Source organism: Urocitellus parryii, chromosome X (assembly GCF_045843805.1).
Source record: "Urocitellus parryii isolate mUroPar1 chromosome X, mUroPar1.hap1, whole genome shotgun sequence".
NCBI lineage: Eukaryota > Metazoa > Chordata > Mammalia > Rodentia > Sciuridae > Urocitellus > Urocitellus parryii.
The window spans coordinates 112,883,670-112,909,360 of record NC_135547.1 but is presented as its reverse complement, the minus strand read 5'-3'; the positions used below and the strand labels follow the sequence as shown (position 1 = coordinate 112,909,360).

At 34.5% G+C, this 25,691-nt stretch overlaps 2 protein-coding genes across 2 annotated transcripts in view; one reads left to right on the top strand and one right to left on the bottom strand.

Annotated features, from left to right (window-relative positions):
* LOC113200355 (uncharacterized) overlaps nucleotides 1–25,691 on the bottom strand; it is a 230,240-nt gene that overhangs the window by 56,760 nt on the left and 147,789 nt on the right. The window lies entirely within an intron of this gene.
* Pola1 (DNA polymerase alpha 1, catalytic subunit) overlaps nucleotides 1–25,691 on the top strand; it is a 291,393-nt gene that overhangs the window by 125,174 nt on the left and 140,528 nt on the right. Inside the window, exons 31-34 of the mRNA XM_077793905.1 lie at nucleotides 3,907–4,038; nucleotides 9,153–9,327; nucleotides 22,699–22,877; nucleotides 24,593–24,724. Coding sequence (XP_077650031.1) covers nucleotides 3,907–4,038; nucleotides 9,153–9,327; nucleotides 22,699–22,877; nucleotides 24,593–24,724 — 618 coding nt within the window. The remainder of the gene's footprint in view (nucleotides 1–3,906; nucleotides 4,039–9,152; nucleotides 9,328–22,698; nucleotides 22,878–24,592; nucleotides 24,725–25,691) is intronic.

Genomic DNA, 25,691 nt, shown 5'->3' with positions numbered 1-25,691 from the left:
AAGTAAGCACACTTCCTCTAGGGTAGTGGGCCTACACTGTTGTCTTCTCATATTATACGTGTATCTTCAGGTTCTGATCCATAGTCCATGTTGTTTTATTATTTTAAGTGTTTATTGATAAACTTATACAACTTTAGACAGAATAGTATCATGAATCCTCATGTATTCATCACTCAGCTTCAATAATTGTCATCTTACAATAACATATTATTACTAATCAGAGTTAACATGCTTCATGCATAGTGGGTTAGGGGATATGCATGCATTCTTCAATGGCAGAACTGATACTGACTTACTATATTTATAATCTCCATATTGCATATGATAGTTGCTGGCAAATAATATCTACTCAGTAAGCTTTGAAATAAGTTAATTGCTTTTTGAATTATCCATTCAGCAACAGGGAGTACCTCTTTCATGTGCAGTGCTAGATTCTGGAATATAAAGTTGAGTAAGGAAAGCACAGTCCATGTTTTCAAGATCCTAATGTACTCTGAAAGGTATTTAAAGAAGAATTTATGCAGTGTTGATAAAAATAAGGTAAATCCTGAAGAAAGAACTATCTATATCATAGTTATAGTTCTGTGTCTATTTACAGTAAGCTATTCATATGTCAAAGGTGATGTGTCCTCCTGATAATCTTTAACATTGATCTGATGGCTTGAATTATTTAAAATTGTGAACAATTCAGTTTTTTTTACACATTTTTACATTTTACCACTTTCCAAAGAGAGTAGAATGGAAAAGATTATGTGGCTGGTTGTAGATGGTATCATGACAAGATGTTTTTATATTATTATTATTTTGTTTGTTTTTAGGTGATGTTGGTAGGACTTGAAAATAGCGGGTGGGTAATTAGGGTGGAGGTCTGCATAACAAACAAAATTTTAGCCCTTTTTCCAGAAGCTCCTGAAAATATGTGTACATGATTTTTTGAACTATTTCAGTCTTAGCTTAAATATATTTCATAAAGTAACACAAAATACTTCATAGCTGATTTCTATAGCCCTGACTAAACCACCAGGAAACATTTTTTAAATCAAGTCTTCTAAATCTAACTTGTAAAAATCTTCAAATATTCTCAGTCTAATAATTAGAAAGTATGCCAGATGAAAATCTGGATTCCTTATCATTGTACTAAAGAATAGTTAATTTTAAAAGATAATGGCTTTCTTAAGTAGAGTTAATCAATTAAGAATTCTATACAATATTGACCATCCATGTCAGTCAAGAGTTAACATTATCCAAGTTGGAAGAGCTTCGGATACTTGGAGACTTTCCTAGGTACTCTGCTATACTGATTATAGGATTTAGAAAGTGTGTATAACTTGAGTTTGTTTTGCTATGTTTGAGGACCTACTTTTTTCTACCACAGTAGTTCTCAAATTTCATGGTCTCAGGACACCTATACACTCTTAAAATAATTGAAGACTCTTAAGAGTTTTTGCTCATGTGGCTTTTGCTTATATTTAGTGTTACAAATTAAAAGTATTATTAATTTATTTTAAAATAGCATAAATCCATTATGTGATTACAAAATAATGTTTTCTCATGAAAAACAACTATATTCCAAAACAAAGTATAATAGAGGAGTGCAATCATTTTGTAATTTGCAAGTCTTTAATGTCAAGCTTATTACAAGATTACAAGATATCTGGATTTTTATACCTGATTCTACATCCAGTCTATTATGGTGTGTGGTTTTGCTTTAAGTATAGGAATAAAATTCAGTTTTACATAAATACTTCATTAGAAAAAGGAGAAATGTTTTAGTATTTTTTTCTGATAGTTGTATATGTTCTTTTTTAATCCTATACCAAAGCTCTTTAGATAATATTTTCTTAAATGTTATTTGTAAAGTGAAATCTGAAGTCACACCCATGAATGGTTTATACTCTCTTAATTAAAATCTATTGGTCTGTGTTATACTTTTGATTATTTTTTCTATGCATGACATTATGGAATGGTCATTTGTTAAATGATTGGTCCCTGTATGTATGTGTATCTTCCAAAATGTACATATTTCATTTTTTTATTGTTGGTTGTTCAAAACATTACGTAGTTCTTGATATATCATATTTCACACTTTGATTCAAGTGGGTTATGAACTCCCATTTTTGCCCCGTATACAGATCGCAGAATCATATTTCATTTTTTTATTATCAAATATCTCATTTTAAAGTATTTGTAGTTATATCAGAAACATGTTTAAGTATCAGGAAACTGTCAAGCTCACAGAAGTGAAAACAAGTTTTTCAAAATTCTAATTTGTACTTGAAAGCTTGAATTTTATCGCTGATGATACTTGCTATCAGATTTTTTCTTGAATTTTAGTTCTTGTTTGAGAAACTGTTTGCTAAGTACCCATCACATAGTTTGCCCTTTTTTTTAAAGTAAAAATGATATTATGTGCAGCTAGTTTAGCTTGCAACTCAAACAATTGCATAATGTGCTTTTCTTAGAGCAACCTTATTTAAGTATTCCATGTGTGTATTTTATATTTTGTCACACAAAACAGTAGTCTTGTCCTTAAGGGTTAAGAGCTTTAAAAATTATTTTTTACTACTTTATCAAGGATATTTAATTTGAAACTGCATAGTGGTGAAGAATACAATGACTATTAGTACAGTTTGATAACTGCTGCACTGATTCGTGTTTATAAGGCACCAACAATTGTATTCACCATGGTTTCTGCAATATCAGTACAAATAGTACTGTCATGAAAATAAATAGTTTTGACTTTGAGATCCCTAAAGGGGTGTCAGGAACCCCCAGGGGCCTGTAGACTGCATTTTGAGAACAGGTAAGCCCATTAAGCAGGTCACTGGTCCCCATCTTCTCATTTGTTAAAACCTACTCCTTATAAACCCATGGTTCCCCTGCTTCCCTTCATACACATTGAATTCTAGTCCCATAGACTTATTTTTTCCCTATCCCTTTGATCTCTACCTGAAATATTCTTGCCCCCTTTACCTTTTGTAAAAATCTTGGTTTTTTTTTTTCAAGTATCAGCTTAAGTTCTTTTTATGCTCTCAGCTGGAAGTGATCTTCTCCAAACTCTCTCTATAATGCTTTGTTCACATCTTCCTTAAAGCACATGTAGCTTTATTGTATTTTTTTCAGTGGGGGTTGAGGTTCATTCAAAGGGGAGAGAGTTTTTGACTTAATACCAGTGACTGCATCTTATTCATCCCATAGTACTTTATAGTACTTTAATTTAGCAAATTATTTCAGGATGGGTGAAATAATTTATTCAGCAAACATTTGACTGCTACTGTATACTATGCCTTTTTCTGAGCACCATGAATAGAGCTTTAATCATGTTCCTGCTCTCATGGGGCTTGCTTTCTACTCTGCTTCTGTAGAGCTTGACTTCTGGTGCCTTCTGGATTTATTTAGGCTAGAAGAGCCTTTGAGAAACAGATTATTATGTCAGAGTTGCTGTTATTCATCTGTCCTGACTAATCAATTAATTCGTTTGAGAGAATCGTGAATGTTGATAGAAACTCTGAGGCTATATAGAACACTGGATTTATAGTCTTGATTTTTTAAAATATATTCAGATATTTATGCAGCACAGCACATAAACTTATAGTTCTTTTTTTTTTATGCTGGGAAGAGGATTTGAACCCAGCACCTAGTGCCTGCAAGGCAAATGGTGCCCCTGAGCTATAATCCTTTTTTTTTTTTAAGGTTGCATCTGGTTATGTTAATTAGTAAATTCATAGAGGATCCTTGAGGATGGATGGACTGTTTAAATATTCTGTGGCTGTGTTTTCTACATACTTTTCATTTTATGCTTATGTGGCTAATATGATTGTAGCAAAGATGTGTTCATTGTATATCTCTATGTGAGAAGAGTTTTATTTTAAGGTTTTGGCTTTTTCCCTCTTTTTTCTGTTTTAGGCATTGACAAAGGATCCCCAGGATTACCCTGATAAGAAAAGCCTACCTCATGTACATGTTGCCCTCTGGATAAATTCTCAAGGAGGCAGAAAGGTGAAAGCTGGAGATACTGTGTCATATGTCATCTGTCAGGTAAATCATAATTCATAAGACTCATACCATTTAAGAATCCATAGTAAAATCCAGATTGCCATAGTGTCTTATTTACTAGTCTTCGAAATAATGGATCCTGTAAAGAGATGACTCAAAAGTCTAGCTAGTTTTACAGCGTTTAAAAAACATTTATTAGGGATGTGGTATGTTTTATTAGAAGTTTTATGAAATACTTAAGGGTTGTGTTTTGGTTCAGTGAAATTATTTTGGTGATATGTTTATAACAGTAGCTACTCTTTCAACCCTAAATTAATTTTAATGAAAATATATTATAGGCTGTGGGTGTGGCTCAGTGGTAGAACACTTACCTAGCATGCACAAGGCGCTGGGGTTGTGGCTCAGCAGTAGAGTGCTCACTTAACATGTGTGGGGCACTGGGTTTGATCCTCAGCACCACATAAAAATAAAGGTATTGTGTCCAACGTCAACTTTAAAGAAAGAACATGCATGTAAGTTTGGTCATGTGTCCAGCAGTATCCCTTTATAGCTCCTTAGCCTATATCAAAATAATTACTTGGAAAAAATATGAAATCTGAGATTATATGAAGGAAGGTTGAGAGACCCTAAAGATATACATTATGAAGAAAACACAGATGATCCAACCAGTTTCCTTTCTCTTTCTTTCTCCCCTCTCTCCCTCCATGGAGAGGGGGTGCCTGTTTGCTTTCTCCCTGTTTCTCCCTGTGTGAGGTACCTCTGATGAACTGCTTGGCCTTCTGAAACAGTTTTAAACCACTACCAGTTTCATTTGAGACTAGCATGCTGCTGACTGGGATTGAGACAGAGACATAGGAAAGAAGAACAGTTTTTTTTTTTTTTTTCCTTGAAAGCACTTGATTCTAATTGGAACAAAGAGCGCTGTCATCCTTATTCCTTGTTTAAAAAAAAAAAGTCAGAGTCATAAGTCTCTAACCAAATTGTTTGAAATTATTATGGTTTATTTGCCCCAAGGCATAATTCATCTGAATAAAATTTTTCTTTTAAATTATTATTAAGAATTTTATCCTGATTTTTATTGCATTGTTATTATAGTAAAGCATTAGATAAAACTTTAAATTCATTACAATGATTGATTTTTGTTAAATCAGTGTGTTTTTAAACCACAGAGCTTTGTAAAAATTTAAAAGTAGACTGTTACTCTCTGCTACATACTGTAGATGATGTACATAACAAATGATATAAGTACATGGACAGGAATCAGCACTTGACTCTGTCTCCCTCCTAGGGTTACCCTTGATTAAGAACTGTTACAGAAAGCAAATTCCTGCAGGAAAATATTTCCATAAATGTCTGATTCGCTCAAGCCCTTAATGTGCTTTGCATATTGCCTCTGACAAGTCTCATCTCAAAAAAACAATTTTCATATTATGCAAATAAAGATTTTGGTAAATAGGTTAGTTTTTTTTTCCATTTATATCTTTACATACATGGAAAAGCTCTTAGATTTTTAATGACAGGACCAGATGATAGCATACAACTTTGAAAAAATTATCTAGGTGTGGTAAAATAGCATCTAATGATGAAATCAAGCCACAATCATAGTTTGGCTAAAGCACAGATGAAGAAAGCACAGAGGATTCAACCAGTTTCCTTTCTCTCCTCCCTCCCTCCATGAAGAGGGACTACCTGTTTGCTTTCTCCCTGTTTCTGAAATGGAGACATATGCTAACTTACAAAATAGGATGATCAATGTATTTAAAAGTTTATATTCCTTGTCTAAATATCAGGTCTTAATGATTTCCTCTTCTTGGTCTTATTGCTATATAAAGGCTCAGTGATGATTCTAGGGTAGTACAATATGTCCAACTGTGTATATTTTTTGCATTTTTCCATCCAGTGATACTAGGCCTTAACTTGATTGCTTTTTTAAAAAACAGTTTATGAGGGCTGGGGTTGTAGCTCAGTGGGTGAGCACTTGCCTTGCATATGTGAGACACTGGGTTTGATCCTCAGCACCACATAAAAATAAATAAAATAAAGATATTGTGTCCATCTACATCTAAAAAAATATTTTAAAAATAGTTCATGATTCTTTTTATTATCTTATTCTCTTTAAATGCCCTAAGATAGGCCACTGTCTGTGGAACATGCCCCCTTTCATCATGTGTGCTAACTAGAAGTTCCCACCACTTTTGCTTTTAAGCAGCCAAATTATTCTTTCTGTGTATCATAGCACAACTGTATTTTTAGAATAAGCTTTGGAAATGTATGGAAACAAATTTTAGGAGGACTGTTTGCTGCCTTAAGCCAATGTGTCTTCTAAGGATAGCCTGCCTCCTAAATAGGTTCTATTTTATTTAGATTTTACATTTAGATAACTTATTCAGACTATAAGTTCAGAGGATAATGTTTTGGTATCTAATTTATATTGTAGTTATTCTCTTGTTAAACCTATAGGAATTATTTGCTCAGATCTTCAATTCTGTTTGTTCACTAATTTTAATCTTTTTTTTCTTTACTTTCATTGGTCATAATTTTCATAAGACATGCCTTTGATACAACTGTCTTAAGGGGCCCACTTATCACTCATTTTAAAAGTTTTTTCTGTTAGATCCCCACCAATAATGACAATATAATTTTGAGCTTCTGGTTGTCCCTGTGAAGTTCAGCAATTGCTACATGGGCACTTCAAGGAAAACCAACATTGCAACCTGTTCTTAAAGCTGTGTGCCTTATTTTGTGCATATACCATGGGGTCTTGCTCCAGTTTGAGAATTAAGTCTCTGTGAGATATATCTTGACATAACCTACATGTTTTCCCAGTATAATATAGCAAACCTCGTTATCTAATCAATTCTGAATTCTTCCATGTTTGAACTGAGATAAGAAGTATGCTCAGAAATTTTCAATTGTTTTTTTTAAAAAATGTGCCTTTATATGAGAACTTCTAATGATATAATGGAAAATAACTCAAGTGCTTTTTTTTTTTAGTTTTGAGATTCCAGCAAATGCTAGGCAGGTACTCCACCACTGGGCTATACCCCTAGCTCCCAAGTGCCTTTAAAAAATATTTTACCTCTAAATATTTGATTTAAACTCATTAAAAATTATTAAATGCCACTGGAAGCAGTGATGCAGGCCCGTAATCCAAGCTATTTGGGCAACTGAGGCAGGAGGATTGCAAGTTCCAGGCCAACCTGGGCCACTTACAGAGCTGAGGATTTAGCCCAGGCACAGAATACTCCCAGGTTTAATTCCAAGTACCATAAAAAATTATTAAACTCAACAGAAAGCTATAACTCTATAAATCAATCATATTACACACATTAAAAGGCAGTCTGATCTATGTGGTGCTTAAAAACACTGCTTAAGGGTGTTTTCACACTATTTTTGTCCTTGACTGTTGCCTTATGTTCATCTGACAAACTTCTAACAAGCTTCTAAATGGGCAACAATTAAATTTGATTAATTCTACTCAATTCCTTTTACTATGTTGTGAACTCCTGAAAAATAATAAGCGAATTTTGAAATCTAAGGTTTACTTCCTTTCTACGTGTTTCACTGTATCTTAGAAGAGGTAGAACCCAGCTGACAAACAGACCCAGTTTGTTTTCATCAGGACCTAGCCAGAGAGAGCGAGTCCTGCCTCTGGTCTCTGGTAAAGGCAGTGATATTGCCTCTGCTTTGGGCTGGATGCTGAGCTTAGATGGGACTGATAGTAGCAGTAATAAATGAATAGGATTCACATCATATTCAGTTCTACAGAGCAGCTGAGCACTGTGAATATTTATAATTTACTAGTTGAAATATTAAATTCTATTTCAGATGAGACGTAGAGTAAGTTGTTGGATGTTGATCTTATAGAGTGATGACTTTTTTGATTCACAGGTGATGACAACATCACCACAGAGCTGTATGTGGGCTAATTATATATAATTTCACAACTTTAATTTTTAGACTGAAAGAGAAAGCCCTTGAAAAGAGTCTCTGATCACCTTCCTTTCCAGTCCTTCATTCCAGTGGCCAGGTATTTGTTTTTTGAGCACTGCCACTCACCAGGATATTTTAATATATATATATATATAATTTTATAGATAGAATTTTTTAATATTTATTTTTTAGTTTTTGGTGGACACAACATCTTTATTTTATTTTTATGTGTTACTGAGGATCGAACCCAGCGCCCCCGTGCATGCCAAGTGAGCGCACTACCGCTTGAGCCACATACCCAACCCCCAGGATATTATATTAATTGTATTTATACTTCTTATATAAATCTTGTATATAACTTTCTATTCCATGGGTTTTATTCTACAATCTTTCCCCCTTGTTCATTTGCTTCTCAAGGATACATAAAGCTCTCATAGAAAATACTATTCAGGGATTAGGGAGAGTCCTTTTAGATGGTATGTAGGCTAAAATTTGGAAGTCCTTTTAGATGGTATGTAGGCTGGAAAGGATAACATTAACAGAATTGTTACTACTTTTTTTTTTTAGTTGTCAATGGACCTTTATTTTATTTATTGATATATGGTGCTGAGAATTGAACCCAATACCTCACATATGCTAGGCAAGTGCTCTGCCACTGAGCCACAACCCCAGCCCAAGAATTGTTACTTCTTTAAAAGCCTTTCTGACTTGACTAATTGTTACCAAGTCTTCTCAATGAGTTTTTATGATATGGCAGGTGAAATTATTTAGTCTAGCCAGTGCCATCTTGTTGGTTTCATATTTTGACAAAACATAGAATTCAACACATGCTGAATTTATATTCTCAGACAGTGGATGAGATCGAGACTGAGAGGTTTTTGATTGTTCTTCCTTCCTTCCTTCCTTCCTTCCTTCCTTCCTTCCTTCCTTCCTTCCTTCCTTCCTTCCTTTCCTCCTTCCTTCCTTCCCTCCTTCCTTCCCTTCTTCCCCTCATGCCCTCTAGGCAAGCATTTTATCACTGAAGTACATCCCCAGCTCCTTGATCTTTCTACTCTGCTAAGATAAAGACGTGAAATAAAATGTTCAACAATAAGTCAAAAAGACTTCTTGGTGTTTGGAATTAAATTTTATGGATACATAAAATTTAAACTGTTGTCCCTCTGATCAAGCAAGTGTGTATTATTAAGTCACTCACAACTTTACCTGTCCCTGTTTTCTTTTAGGATGGGTCAAACCTCACTGCAAGTCAGAGAGCCTATGCACCTGAACAACTGCAAAAACAGGACAATTTAACCATTGACACCCAATACTACCTGGCCCAGCAGATCCACCCAGTTGTGTCACGAATCTGTGAGACAATAGATGGAATTGATGCAGTGCTCATTGCAACATGGTTAGGTAGGTATCCCAGGCTCTAGTAGACTTTCACAGTGTAACAGTGGTATATACAGTCCTCCTTTGTTAGGATGCCTATTTATGGGTACAGTATTGTGTCTGATACTTCTTTGTTTATGGTTAGACATTTATTTTTGTTGTTGTTTGGTTACTGTCTCCCCTCATAGACATGTGTTTGCTATATCTGTAACCTCATGCCTGCTCTACAGTTGGCACTCAGTGAGTAAATGCTGAGGCAAAAGAACGGCTGAACATAAGATTTCAAGTACCGTTAGTCACTGAGCTTACATCATTGTAAGTTTAATTAATAAGGATTTTGGTGATGTCTTGCTTATTGATTAATCTTGTCTATTTCTAAAGGTATTTTCATGTGAAGTGAGAATTTATCTTAACGTAAAATTTTTAATTTTAATTTTCTTTCAGTGTCCTCTTCTCACTTTAAGTTGGCTTGCTATTATTCTCTAGGCTTGCTGTTATTCTCTGGGAATTGACTGATCCCTAATTTCTCCTCAGCTATCCTTGAGACCTCAGTGTTTTTGCAGCATCATCCCTTTGTGTATCACTATTATTGTCATCCTTTGCTTAGAAATTTATTTCTCAACCAGCCCTAATTACATTTCTAGACAACCAGCACATGTTCCATTACTTTTAAGGTCCTCGTTCTCTAGTTTGTTGTGCACTAAGTTGAATGTTTTTAGAGTACTATCCTTAGTGGCTCCTTGCTGTCAATAAGTCAAATCCAGATGCCACTGTCATCTCACAGACTCTAATTCTGGCAATTATAGACTAACCTCCTAGCTCCAACCTGTATTTCTAGCTTTATATCTTATTCGGTCTACACTATATACCCTAAATAAAGCATTGCACATTCTGGCTTTGCTTCATGGAATATTCTCCTTTCACTACAATGTATCCCTTAAATCATGGGCTTTGGCATCATAGGGACCTGAATTTTAATGCTAGTTCTACTATTCATAAACCTTGGTCTACACATTGGTTTCTTGAAAGGTAGAATAGAATTACTTAGGGGGAATAAGATGTGTATGAGGTGGGTAGGAAAGATGGTAGAATTAGATGGACATTATTACCCTAAGTACATGTATGAAGACAAGAATGGTATGACTCTACTTTGTGTACAACCAGACATGAAAAATCATGCTCTATATGTATACTATCAATTGAAATTCATTCTGCTTCCTATATAGCAAAATAGAATAAATAAATAAATGAATAAATTTTAAACAAAAAGATGTGCATGGGGCAAAGGGAGTGCTCAGTGAACAGTGTTGTAGCCATCTCCCAACTTCCTTTCAAATTTCAGTATAAATATGTCCAAACTCCTCTGGTCTTCAGGATTTGCACATATTACTCAGTATACCTTTGTGGAATGAGATTGGTTTTTCCACAGGTGATTATTGAGGCATGTATTTTCTATTCTGGCCCTGTTGAGTATGTTTCTGAACTCATTCCTGCCACCCCCATCCCCACTATTCCATCAGTGTCTTCTCTGGAAGTGGAAACTCATTTTTGACATTTGCCTAAGCAAAACATAATTAGGAAGATAAAATTCTGCTACCAAAATAATCATATAATGTATTCTCCAAGTTGAGTTGTATTTGATGATGTTTATAAATCCTCAGCTGGGAGGAGGGGACTATAAATGCATGATATATTTTAGCCTCATTTTTTTCCTCATATACATTGAGTGCTTCCTCTGTTGGATGCTGTGATAAGTACTTTGCATATCTTATCTCATTCAGCCCTTGCCACAACTTCATGAAGGTATGTCATATTAGTTCTCTTTTATAGAGAAGGAAGCCAAGACTTAGAGAAGTAACTAACTTGGTCTTGTCACATAGGTAGTAAGTGTTCAGCTTTCATTGGATTTTAAACAATGTGTGATTCTGAAGATTCTATTCTTAACCACTGTGCTAAACTTTAATGCAATAAATAGTGTAGCTCTGAGAGGCTAGAAAAGATGTTCTCAACCAGATTGCTATGGTGTGGATGTATAAGCATGTGGAGCTTCATCTTTTTTTTTTTTAATGATTTTTTTAGTTTATAGATGGACACAGTATCTTTAATTAATTTTTTTAATTTTATGTGATGCTGAAGATCCAATCCAGTGCCTCACATGTGCAAGGCAAGCGCTCTACAACCCCAGCTCAGGGAGCTTCACACACACCTTTATGTTCCCCATGAAAACCTCAAGCAAAGCTTCTTGTTTTTGTTTTTGTTTTTTTGTTTTTTTGGTACTGGCGATTGAACCTGGGGGTGCTTAACCACTGAGCCACATCCCCAGCCCTTTTTTTGTATTACATTTAGAGACAGGGTCTCACTGAGTTGCTTAGGGCCTCACTAAATTGCTGAAGCTGGCTTTGAACTCACAATCCTCATGTCTCAGCCTCCTGAGCCACTGGGATTACAGGTGTGGGCCCGGCTAAAGCTGTTTGTTTGTTTATTTATTTTTGTGGTGCTGGAGATTGAACCCAGGGATTTGTGCATGTGAAGCAAGCACTCTACCAACTGAGCTATATCCCCAGCCCTAGAGGTGTTTTTTTAAAGCTAAATTTTTCCATTTGTGGAGTCAAGAACCTGGTGTGAAGGCAAACTGCTGCCCTTTCCTTCTTTGCTTTTGAATCTTCTAGTGACCAAGTATTAAAAGGGGTAGATGGGAAAGCCCCAGCTCATGAATGACATTTAAAAGAAGGAAGTGTAAAGCACTGCATTTTAACAAAAGAACTGGACTGCAAAGGGTGATGGAGCCTGCCTGGGTGAATAGGCCCAATGGCCACTCAGATGTATCAAGATCGGTGATACCAAGAGAGGCCCAGATGCTGTGGCCTGGTTCCGGAAGCCATAGTTTACATTATTTTTGTTTATAATTTGAACAGGGATCAGATTTTGAGGAGAGGGTTCTAGGGACTGAACTCAGAACTTTGTGTGTACTAAGCACACATACTGCCACTGAGCTATAACCTGAGCCAATACAGGGGGCAGAACTTTACTTGCTGAAAGGTACTTTATCATGACTGTGGCTGCCTGATGATCAAATTTTTGCAAATTGTTTGCAAAGTCAGTAGTGGACTAATTGGTCCCCTTTTCAAAGGTTTCACATTATGTCTCATTACCGGCCAATCTCAATCAATAGAGGGAGCATTCAAGACTTGACACAGTCCTACTATATACCCATTTCTCTCCCTCCATACCCCAAAAGGTCTCTGGGTATGGGTGTGACAGTATGGACACTATTGTGGACAGTCTCTTCGTGGTGCCATGTAGCCAGTTTAAACTGATGGAAGGGCATGTGTCTTGAGCCTTGGAGGAAGTGCTGCTACTCCCCCTTTTCAGCTGCCTTTTCTTATTTCTGTCACTTAAAAGTGGTTTTTTTTTCCCCTGAGGATGTTTGAAATTGTCATCACTGTGTAGTCCTCTCCTCCTTTTCTTGTTCTTTACTCCTATCCCACCCCTGCCAGCCCCAGCAGCATATACATATCCATCTATACTAGCAATAAATCTTTTAGTCCTTTGTCTCTCCTCCTTTCTTCAAAGGAGGTTCAGTTTTTTTTTTTCCTTTGTGATACTGGGGGTTAGACCCAGAGCCTTGTGTGTGCTAAGCACTCTACCACTGAGACACATCTCAGCCTCATGGTTTAGTATTAATGAAGTACATACCTAGAAGTGCCCATCATCATGAAGATCTGTAGAAAACATTGAAGCTCACCAGGCAGATTTCTGCAGGCATTTATTTGCCTCTGCCCTATCCAGTAGCTGAATTTTTATTTGTACCCTTTATTTCTCAATTCCTAGTGAAAAGTTAGGGTGGCTATTCCCTTGGGGCTTTTAGGCCCCCGTTATCAGTTCTCCTACAGCTTACAGTTTTAGAGATGGGGAGGGCGGAGATAGGGAAGTGGTGGCAAAGTAAGGGGAGTGTTAGGGGGTTCATGGTTTCTAAGAGGTACAAGCTGTAGGCATAAAATTACTGTAATTTGTTTTAAAATTTCTAAATCTGTTTTCTTTATATAAAAAAACTGCAGTTAGTGAACTGACACTGTTAAATAAGTTGAAGTGTACAAATGTATACATAAAATACAAGCCCTCCAACTGCCTAATCACAGACATAAAATAATTCTCTTGCTTTTAATGTAGTTTTTATCTTTGATTAATGAAATGTATTACAGTGTTGAAACTTTAGTGAAGTTTGATACTTTGTCCTTTTAGTTAGTACAAAGAAATCAGGAATAATGGCATAATTTCATTTAGGAAAATTATTAAGTTCATGATTTTTTATTTTTAAGATTCTTTTGTGGAGAGCAACTATATTTTTCAACTACCTTTTTCTTTTTCTATTGCTTTTATACTGCTTTCCTTGAAATGAAAGGCAAGCATCAAGTGTTGGTTTTATCCTGTGGCTTCACTTTGGAAATTCTCTTTCTCCCCGTCAAGATACCCCCCGAAGTCTGTCTGGTGGCATGTTGCATGGCCAGGTATTCCATATGGGAAGTCCATTTTAGTGAAAAGAAGAGAGGATAGTCTATTAAGTGAGTGAATGAATAAGTCTGTTGAGTTGAATAAGAATAATTTGTTCTCTCTAATAACTAATGGTCCTCATTATCCTACTGCAAAATGTGTATCATTTTTCAGAAACCCATGCAAGAGTATTGCTATTGGGTTTCAATAAAGCAAAAATTTTACTCTTTTTCCATCTATGAATAGGAAAAAATATAGTATTACTCTTCTTATACAATAGCCCTATGGGAAACATGGCCACTAAAACTTGGAAATCGTAGCTTTTGTTCTCTAGACTGTAGGTTTTTCTTTCTCTCTTGTTCTAGTGGAAGCTCCCTATGTTCTGTGGATGAAATATTCACAGTGTGCTCAAACATCCAGTCTTCTGTACTTAGCAAACCAGGCTAGTGATGAGAATAGTCTAAAAGTTTATTCTTGAATTTCATATTTTAATAAACTTATTTCATGCAAAGCAGTACTTAGAATTATATATAATATCTTTCCTCCAATGAGTGATGAATTGCACAATAACTGTAAAGTACATTTCTTTATAATCACTGATAAAATTTCAGGTATTTGGCTATCAAGACATTTTTCTCATTGTTCCTGAGAAATTATTGGTGTTTAAAGAATCTGAGAATTTAGAATTTAATGTCTGAAAACAGTGCTTAAGGCAAGACAGAACACACTTAATTCAGTGTGTTCCTGGGTTAAAATGAAAAAAATCCTTTTTGAATGGTCCACACCATTTAAGTTACAGAAAGTAGTTTTTATCAATAGTCAAGGTCTAGTAATATCTTCTAAGAATTAAATGCAGTAGGCTAAGCAATGATTGGGGGAACTTTTGACAGACCCAGGGACATAACACCTACAAAAAAAGAGAGTGGCTGGAGTAGAATGATGCCACTAACAGTTGCCTCAGGTATTACTCTGTCAATAAACAATTTTGCCTTTTTTCATGATTAAGCTTTTACAAGAGGATCCCATTAAAATAAGTTATGCTTCATGTATGCATAATATGTCAAAATACACTTCACTGTCATGCATATCTAAAAAGAATAAAGAAAAATAATGTACATATAGAGCCATCATTTCAAAATCATAAAACGTTTTTAATTGTAAAAACTTAAAAACTAACACCACACCAAATGCAAGATAGGATGTTAAGGGAAGTCTTGAGAACTGATAAGAACCTCCTATTAAGGGATGGAGTACCATCCCAAGCACATCATCCAGTGGCTCATGCTCCCAAGCTAGTCTACTTTTGTATTAACTGAACTAATTAGTATCAAAGTTCTGCTATACCCAGCATCATAATAGGCACTGTGAAGGACACAAAGTTGACTCAGCTATGGATTTTTTACTTAAATTATGAACCATTTGATTGATTGTACTGCCATGGGGATGTCTAGTGGACAACATAGGGGGCGGTTATCAGAGTAAAGAGACATAGAGACCATACCTAGCTGGGGTCACCAATAAAAAGTTTATAAAAGTTAAGACATTTGGGACATTGTGTAAATGGGCTCTGTAGAGGCCAGTATGCAGTTGGGCTTGAATCTCCACAGGGCTAATCCATTCTGTCTCAGCTACTCTCTGCAGCTCTTTAGAGAATTCACAGAGAGCCTCTTCGGTGGTGTCAGTTGCACAACTTGCACCTCAATTATGCAAGGTTTTTCTATCTCAGTAGTATACAGCACTGAGGGCCACCAGTGACATTGCTCCCTTAATGTAAGCAGTGATACCTGAGAATTTTGAACCAAACCAGAGCATTCTAAAATATTATTTTAATTATGTATGCCAAAATGACACTTATCAAGATTGTGTTGCTTAGGCTGGGTATGTAGTTTGTGTAGAGCATTTGCCTAGCATGCTCAAGGCCTCAGTTTCTATCCCATTACTGCCAAGGGGGAAAAAAAGGTTGTGTTGCTTACAGATAAATGACTTAGACATAATAAAAAAGCTGAATACAACATTATACATACATATTTAAACTATATTATATATTATGGATAAGACATAGGGTTAAGGTGGTGGATTATAAGTAACCCTTTGCTGACTAAATATTAATACCCATATTTTAATATTAAAAATAACAGTTTTTACAAAGAAGGACAATAACAATTACTAACTCACTTGCTGTCTCCTTCCCCCACTACATCTGCCAAGATGGCCGGAAGAGAAGATGGCTTTGTTGTGAGACAAGCAATCAATCTTTGATCTATTGTTTAATTATTATTATTTGCCAAATATTTTTTTTAGCATAAAGTTATCTATATTTTCTCAGGTTTAAAAAGAAATAAGATACTTCTAAAGTGTTTCTTGCTCCAAGATACAGATTGAGCATTGCTAATCTAAAATGCTCAAGAATCTAAAGCCTTTTTAATAAGAAACATGATGCCACAGTGAAAAATTACCTAACCTCATGTAATGAGTCATATTCAAAACACAGGCACACTAAAAATATTGTATAAAATTATGTATTGAGCTGTTTATATAAGGTGTATATGAATTGGGAATTTATCCCCAAGAATCTCATTTTGTATGTGCAGATATTCTAAAATCCAAAAATATCTGAAATCTGAAACATTTCTGGTCCGAAGCATTTTAAATAAGGGATACTCAACTTGTATACATTTCAAAAAGTTAAAATTCATATTCAGGGCTATCATCAAGGGCATTAAAAAGTTGAGGTCATAAGAATGGTGCCCATTGGGAATTTTTTTCTGTCAAGATTTTGGGAATAACAGGGTGCACACCTATAATCCCAGTGGCTTGAGAGGCTGAGGCAGGAGGATTGTGAGTTCAAATCCAGCCTCAGCAATTTAGTGAGGCTGTCAGCAACTTTGCAAGACCGTTTCTAAATAAAATAAAAAAAGGGTTGGGGATGTGGTTAAGTGCCCCTGGGTTCAATCCCTGGTACCAAAAAAAAGAAAATTTTGGCAGTTGTCTTCTCTAGTACAAATTATGGGTGTTTATTTAATCCAAAGGTTTTGCTATTATTTCTTTTTAAAATACTAAGAAGTTTTGCATTTTCTGAGTATTATTAATTTGAGTTTATTTTTTTTATTATAGAGAGGCTTCTTTTTGGTGTGAAAAGCAGTTTGTGTTGCCTGCCATTTGCCATTTGTACAGCAAATTGTTTAAGTTGAATCTATGGTATTTTAAAAACTTTTATGGAAAAATTTAAATATGCATGGTAGTAGAAAAATTTTTAAATAAACTTTCAATTTGTCATTATCCACTTTCAGCAATCAACTATGGCCAATCTTATGCCTCTTTCCCACCCTCCCCAATTACTATGAAGTGAATCTTATAATTTTATTTGTAAAGATTTTGTTCCTGCATTTATAAAAAAAAAAAAGATTCCCCCTTTCAACATAACCAGAGCATTACCATCATACCATATCAAAAACCCCACAGTTCCTACTTATTTCATCACATATGCAGTAAATATTCATGTTTCCCTGATCATACTATGAATGTACTTTTTAAGAAACTCCTTATTTGAATTAGATTATAATCAGTGTCTGTATGATAGTTTATCTCCTTTGTTTTATTCTTTTTTTATTTTTGGATCCTCCCAGTTTATTTGTTAAATTTTTTTTTTCTGTAGAATTTATCTCATTCTGTAGTTTTCTGATTGCACTGAAGTAGTATCCTTATAGGTGTTCCTTTGTCCCCTGTATTTCCTGGAAACAGATCTAAAAATTTGTAAAGACACACACACACACACACACACACACACACACACACACACACACACACACTGCAGATATCTCCTAGTTGACTAGCTTTCTTTTTCAATATCATTTACATAGAAAATCTTAAGAGTATCATACAGTAAGTTTATCAGGACACAGAGAAAGAACATTCCCATTATCCCAGAATGTTGCCTTATGTCCATTCCTATCAAAATCCACTCGCAAGAGCTGCTCATCTCATTTCTATCACCATAGATTAATTTTGCCTATTCTAGAATTTTATATAACTGTTTTCCTGCTGCATGTTCTTTTTTTGTGTTGAGCTTCTTTCATTTAGTCTACTGTTTTTGAGATCCAAATATCTTGTTGATTGTATCTGGATTCATTTTATTTCATTGCTGAGTAATATTTCATGGTAGAGTATACCATTTCATTCATTCTGCTGTTGGTGGGTGTCTGAATTATTTTCATTTTGAGCTATTATGAATGAAACTACTGTAAGCATTCTTGTATAAGGCATTCACACTTTAAAAATTCACTATTTTCCTTTAATCATGCTGTTTTTATTTTGTATATTGTCCTGAAAGAAGTCCTAATACTGAGCCTAGATTTGTGAAAGAGAAATTATTTACTTTTTTAAATATATTTTTTAGTTGTAGTTGGACATAAGGGCTTTATTTTTTTATTTTTATGTGGTGCTAAGGATTGAACCCAGTGCCTCACACGTGCTAAGCAAGGGCTCTACCACTGAACCACAATGCCAGCCCCAAGAAATTATTTACTTCTTACAGGAAATTTTCACCAAAAAATATTCACAATAAAATCCATTAATTAGCTTTCCTAGCTTAAATGATTTGTGTTACAAACACATGCTTGGGAATACCAGGTACTTCTTTACTAATTTAGGATTTCATTTATTTAGAATTTTCCTCTCTCCACTTGCATGAACATATATAGCTAACTGGCTTTACTGTAGTCATTTGCAGTTGTGTTAATAGAAACTTATCTTTGGAGAAAGGGAAATATATGATCAAATGCATCAGTGTCCCATCCATTTGCCTTGAGTTATGAACATTTGAAATACTCCATTGGGAATAGTATCAGGCAAACATTCTAAAAACAGGCATGTAGCTTACAATGTTTATTTAGAAAGTGCAGTGGTAGAAAAATAATTTTGTGCCAAATGTCACAGGGAATGTGTGATCAGACTGTGGTGATCTTAAGTAAAAACAGTACTTCTAAACTCATCCACTCCAATGCCTGTGATGTTACTTTCTATAAATACTTCTTGAAACATGAGAGTCTTGATCCTGTTGCCAAAATAATGTGAGATCCTAGAAATTTTCTAATTATAAATGACAGTATTTTAATTTCATTCCAGTACTGCTTCTGTCCCTCCCATCCCAGCACAAGTGACTCAATCACTGCAAGTCACAGGATGGAATTAAAGCATACGCCTTTCCTGCTTATTGTGGGGGAAACCACACCTGTTCTTCTGCCATCTGATTTTCCAAAGCCCAAGCAGGTTACTCCTTCCTTTATTCTGTGCCTGACCAAATTATTCAAGTCACTTATCAAAAACTACTCTAGTAGAAGTAGAAGTTCCTTTTTTACAATGGGGCATAAAGTTTATTTCTTTAAGCCAGTTGTTCAGAGAAAGCTCTCAGTAGAAGAGGTAAGGAATTTGGAATTCAGTTTTACATGTCTTGCTCAAACACTAATATGTTTATGCATTGTATAGTGAACAGTTTAATATTAATTATGCAGCATATATACATGTAGAGAAAATGTCATGATAAAGGTTTTGTTTTAACATCATTTATGATGTATGTGTTTACTTTTGGAGTGACAATAATTGCAAAGGGAGTTTTATGTAGTGGCTCTGTTTTGCACACTTTAAAATTCAAAATCTCTACCTCTAGGTGGCAGCACTAGATACTTTTTTCCTGTTTTTGCTTCAACTTTAATGAGTTATGGTATATGCAGTAAAACTTTTAAGTCTTCTGAAACTTCGAAATAGGCTGCTGTTACCAATTTCATGAGGATTTGGAAAAATTAATTTATATCTTGAATAAGTTTGGGACTTGTTTAAACTTAGATTTTTACTGTTTCAAAAACAATTCCAGCAGGAATGATGCTTAGTTTTTTCAATGTGGCACAGTATGTTTTCTTAATTTAATTTAGCCCTCTTTGGTTTGCTCCTGAATTTATAGTTGTTCTTCCAATAAAATCACTTTTAAATGATGTTTTTCATTCAAGCAACTTGTACAGGGATCATTAATACCTAATACTTTAAGGTAATTACAGTTTCTTTATCCTTTATATATTTTTTTAAAATATCAGACACTATACCTTTATTTTATTTATTTATTTTTATGTGGTGCTGAGGATCAAACCTAGTGCCTTGAATGTGCTAGGCGACTGCTCTACTGCTGAACCACAACCCCAGCCCCCTTTCTTTATATTTTTAAAATTTTACCATTGAACTGGGTTGGGACTATATAGAATTCAGTGGTAGAACCCTTGCCTGGCATGTGCAAGACCCTAGATTTGATCCACAGCACTGAAAACAGAACTATGGCCAACAGAATACTAAGATTGCAACCTCTCCCCCTGAAATAAATCAGTTTGAAAATAAATCTGAAGTAATTAGCTATGTCAGTTGTTTTGTTCCTGCCATGGGAAGATAGAAGTTATTGGTGGAAATGGACATTTACAGTAGACCTTTCATAAGGCCTAATACCTTCTCATAATTTTCAGCTAGTCATTGGGCATTTCTCTTTACTATCGAGATGGGTCCTATCCACTTTTGACTTACTCGGTGGCCAGGCTGCCCTGGGCCAGCCATGCAGTTTTGTGCACTCAGGTTCACTAAGTGAGCCAGGGCTGGTGGAGAGTGGTAGAGAGCAGCTCCTATAGCTTCCTTTTCACCGGCCAGTCAGTTTTATATGTGTGTAAGCCAGCATTGTTTCATTCCTTGATTTTCAGACTGTGAAAGAAGCTAGAAAAATCTTGCTTATTTTCTGATTAGTACTGGCCAGGGAAGTTGATTGATATTCATACAGTCAGTGAAAAGGTGAAGCTGCTTTCTCATAATTGCAAAAAAGCAAGGCATTATGTGAATTGGATTCACAACTAGAGTTTAATGAATTAGCAACAGTTACTGTTTGCCACAGAGAAGAAATGGCCTCATTCATGAGCATGGTCTCTCACTCAGTTCTGTTGCCTCTCCTTATCTTTAAATGTGAGGGTATGTACTCCCACATATTTCACTAATTTTTTGTTTCTATAAGGGATAGGTAACTTAGAAAATATATAATGAGTTTGGGAGCCAAGTGACATGTTATAGTACTCTGTCTCTGATGAATAGTTTTTCAAATTATTCTGAATGTGTATTCTTTTTTAAATTAACTTTTACTGGTACATTATAGTTATGAATAATATTGGGATTCATTGTCGTATTTGTGCATGCACATAACATAATTTGTACAAGGAATTGAACCCTGGGGTTTTCCTACCATTAAGCTACATGCCCAACCTGTTTTATCTTTTGAGATAGGGTCTTACTAAATTGCCCAGGCTGGCCTTGTGCTTGCAGTCCTCCTGCCTCAGCCTCTTGGGTAGCTGGGATTACAGACATTTACCATCACACCCAGCTTTGAACGTGTGGTTTTTATTGTATACTATCACTTTAGGAAATACTTTAATTCCTACAAAGAGTAGCTATTAACTTCACATGTAGCATGAGCGGGTGTTTCATGTATTTTTCTAAATACATAATCTGGAGTGAATTCAGTCTGCATTAGGTTCATTAATTATTTTTTCATTCAATCATTAATTATTTTTTCATTCAAATCACATTTATTGAGAGCTTACCATACTTTAGGTAGCAGTGAACTAGATTTGTTCTTTATTATCTCATTTGAACTTGAAGACTGTATGGTCAGTGACATTACCTCAGTCTTGCAGGTGAGAAATTTCAGACTGCATCTCACTCATCTTCTTTGTTTGGCACCTTTCCACTGTGTAAGAATTTGCCTTAAGTACTTCATGATTAGTAGATGTCATTCAGTGACTGACCAAAGAGGATTTAGGATTTCATCACTGAATTCTGAATACATCTGTTGGATTATGTACCTATGCAGCTGTTGATAGCTATAAAATAATTTTTAGATATTTGGTATCTAAAATTTGGTATTTTTGAACTTTGAACTCAGTTACTATTTTAGATTACTTATTTACATTTATACTAAAATAAATATGATAGCTTTCTTTAGATTTCCAAAAGATTAGATAGAACTTCAGGGATTGCTCTGAGAGTTTCAAGAAAATAATGTAGTGTGGGATAATTATCTTTAATATAAATTCAAATAGTAAATTTTGACAGATATGCTTTGAACAAGGAAAAATTAGCCTAATTTTTTTTCTTGAAATAGTTTGTGAAAACAAAGTAGCATAAACTATGCATAGATTGATTTGTGTTGTTCAATTAAAATATGAAAATATATTTGGTTTCAAGATTGTCAGAGATGTTTTGGCCCATAAATCTGTAGATCCATTGTTTTTGCACATATTTTAAATTTCTGAATTCCAAACACCAAAAAAACAAGCAATGTTGCATTTTGCCTCAGATGCTGCTACTGAATTTTAACCACTGAATTAGATTGCAACCTACATGCTGTTAACTACTGAGCCAAGATGAAATCGACCACTGCATTGAAATCAGGGTTAGCAGTTGTATCTGCACTTGAAGGGGTTGTAATGACAGTGAATTTGTTTTTGTTAATGGGATCTTTATTCTGTTTTTAGTTTTAATGGTGACATTTTGATTTTAAGAGTATTTCTTAATAAGAACACACATTTATTTGTAGTCTTTTTACTGTAACTTTAAGAAAATACTAAAACATTCTATAAAATAGTTGCTTCTGAACAGACATCCTGTGGCATATGACTGCATTCTATTGTTGCAGTTACTTGTTTGATTTATAAAGTAATCTCTTATAAAAAGAGAAATCACTTGTCCATATGATCTTGAGTTCAAATGGTTGTGCATGTGTGTATATGAATTTAAAATCATTTTTTATGAGAGTTTTCTTCTTTGAGGTAGTTTTTGGATAAATGCTCTTCTAATTTTGTTTTTTTTTTTCTTTTACATTCATAGGACTAGACCCCACCCAATTTAGAGTTCATCATTATCATAAAGATGAAGAGAATGATGTTCTACTTGGTGGCCCAGCACAGCTCACTGATGAAGAGAAATACAGAGACTGTGAAAAATTCAAATGTCCATGTCCTACATGTGGAACGGAAAATATTTATGATAATGTCTTTGATGGCTCGGTTAGTTATTTCTTTTAGTTAGTTTCCTTTGATTTTATGGTTGATCTAGTATAAACCTCCCCCCCTTCTCTATAGGTTATGGAAAAGGGGAAAAAACCCACTTACATATTGATTTTGTGCTTTTAAGGAATTTTCGCATCATATGAATTCTGCCCTCACAACTCACTTTATTTCTACTTAAAAATGCATAATTGAACATGATTAAATATTGTTTTTGCCTTCCTAGAGTATTTGACCTTGCTTTTAAAATGGAATCTCTTAGAAATTCTAATTATCTTAAAGTATTTTTATTGTAATTCCTTAATTAGTAACCTGTATTTCCCCACTCCCAACTCCCATTTATTAAGACTTAGAGCAATATTTTCCTTTATCTTAAATCAAGTTAATGGGAACTAAGTGTTTTGGGAAAGTTTTTGTTTATCTTTACACATCCCACTTACCTCCTTTTGACAAAGGTACTTTTCTTATCTTTTCTGCTGTCTTTGCCTATCAGACATTTAAAAAGTCACAGGGAGACATTCCTCTCAAGAAGTACTGCCAAAAAATGTATCATTGACCTTGGATCAGAACTTGAAACTTGGCCAATTTACTTGATTCCACTGCAGTGTTATGCATGTACTAGCCATTGGCAAATGAGAAAGCAGCAGAACCCTGTAAAACCTTGAAACTGAAAGAAAAGACATCCTTTATCTAAATTAAAAGTAATTATTTTAAGTTAATTTGGACAAACAGCAGATGTTTTGCATTTTTTTGAATCAAAACAAAGCAGTCTTTGGAAGCAAGTGCAAGGAAGAGGCAGACACAGATCAGCAATACTTGCTAAATCCTTGAGTTTTGCTTCATTACAGCTGTAAATAAGATAGTTAATTGCATGGAGGCTTGACGACTTGCAGATGGGCTAACTGTGGAAGAGCCGATGTCAAGCTCTAAAATCTCTTCCACCTGGAATTGCTTAGCGTGGCGGGTAGGGTTATGTACCAGATTGGAGTAGGAAACCAAGATGTTTAAGTATCCAGAAGGAAAACAAATGCTCTAGAAACCCCAACAATTTTCCTATATATTACATTTGCTTTGTCTTTGTTTAAAACAAAACATAACACAACAGAATGTTTTTGTCAACTACTAATAGTAATTAAAATTTCTACTGCCTCCCTCCCCCAATATGTTTGATTTTTTGAAAAAATGAAGAAATTTTAGATTTTCCAACTGATGATAAATGATATTGCTATTGTGGTGCAAAACTTTTATTTTTAGGCTGTATTCTAAAATTAAGTTGACACACTGAAAGCAAACTAATGTCATTAGGGGTTTCAATTTATTTTCAAGTTTAGAATGAATTAATACACAAATTTAAAATTTTGATCATTGTCCCTGAGATGTTTATTTCCAGTAACATTTCATTGGTATTCAGAGGGAAAATTGTTTAAAAAGTCCATTTATGGATAGAGTCTTTCAAGTACTGAATATAAAATAGTGACTTCAGAATTATCCCTTTGACTTTGTACTCGACCATGATAATGGTAAACTAGTAGAAGATATGCATGACCAAAGGGGTCTTTGGGAGGAACATAGTTGAGAAAATAAAGTTAGAAACTCACCAATACAAGGAATTAAGAATATTGTACACAAAGAAAGCATGCTGTTTTAAAGTACACTAAAAAGTTCTATAACTTGGCAATAACTTTTTGTGTACTCATCTGTCCTGATTTTTATAGGGAACTGATATGGAGCCCAGCTTGTATCGTTGCAGCAACATTGATTGTAAGGCTTCACCTCTGACCTTTACGGTACAGATGAGCAACAAATTGATCATGGACATTAGACGGTGCATTAAAAAGTACTATGATGTAAGTATCCATAATGAAGTTTTTATGTACATGATATATTGAGGTTTAGTACTTATTTTTTTTTTTGGTTTTAATAAAACTATAAAATTTGGAAAGGACTTTGGAGAAAATTCCTGGTGAAATACTATTAATAAAGATATAACAAAGTATGTAATTTTGGCATATTAGCATGACAAATGATTTGATTTTTCTCATGGACATTACATCTCTTTCATTAATGAGCTATATTTTAAATAATGAAATTTTGCTTTCAAGAAAAAAAATAAGAATATAATCAGATTTTTTCCATCACTATATAAATAAGGGGTCACTCAAATCTTTGGACAAATGAGGAAAAAATCAATATTACGTATCTTCAAGAAGTAGAGCCATAAGATTATGGGTGGTAATTTTAATAAAGTACCTATTACTGAATATTTTGTGTGTGTGTGTGTGTGTGTATAAATCTGAGCCCCTTTCAAGCTTAATTTTCTGAGAAAATAAAAAATAAATATTTTTAAAATTTAAATGCAATTTGTCTGAGATTTAAAAGAATGCCTATTTTTTAGAAATATATAGTAAAAAATCCCAGAACAGTAACTGAGCTGTCTTCATTAGGAAAAAGCTTTTAAAATAAACATTTAAAAAGACCCCATATTTCCCATTTGATTTTTCTCAGTGTTTCATTATATCATTTGTCATATAAACAAATTTTCTGTTACTTGAAAGTTCATTTTGTCTTTTTTAAAGAAGCTTCATTGACAAAGCAACCTCCCCAACCACCACCACTGCAAATGCTGAGGTTCTTTTTTAGGTAAAAACCATGACTTTTATCAACATCATTCTATACTTTCTACTTTTATGGTAATTAACATATAACATTAGCATTTTCTTCTTCAGAAACTCATGTGAAATAGTGAGACATTATTTGCCATAATAATAAGAACACTCATGTAAAAAATGAGCATTAGATAATTAGGATGAAGAG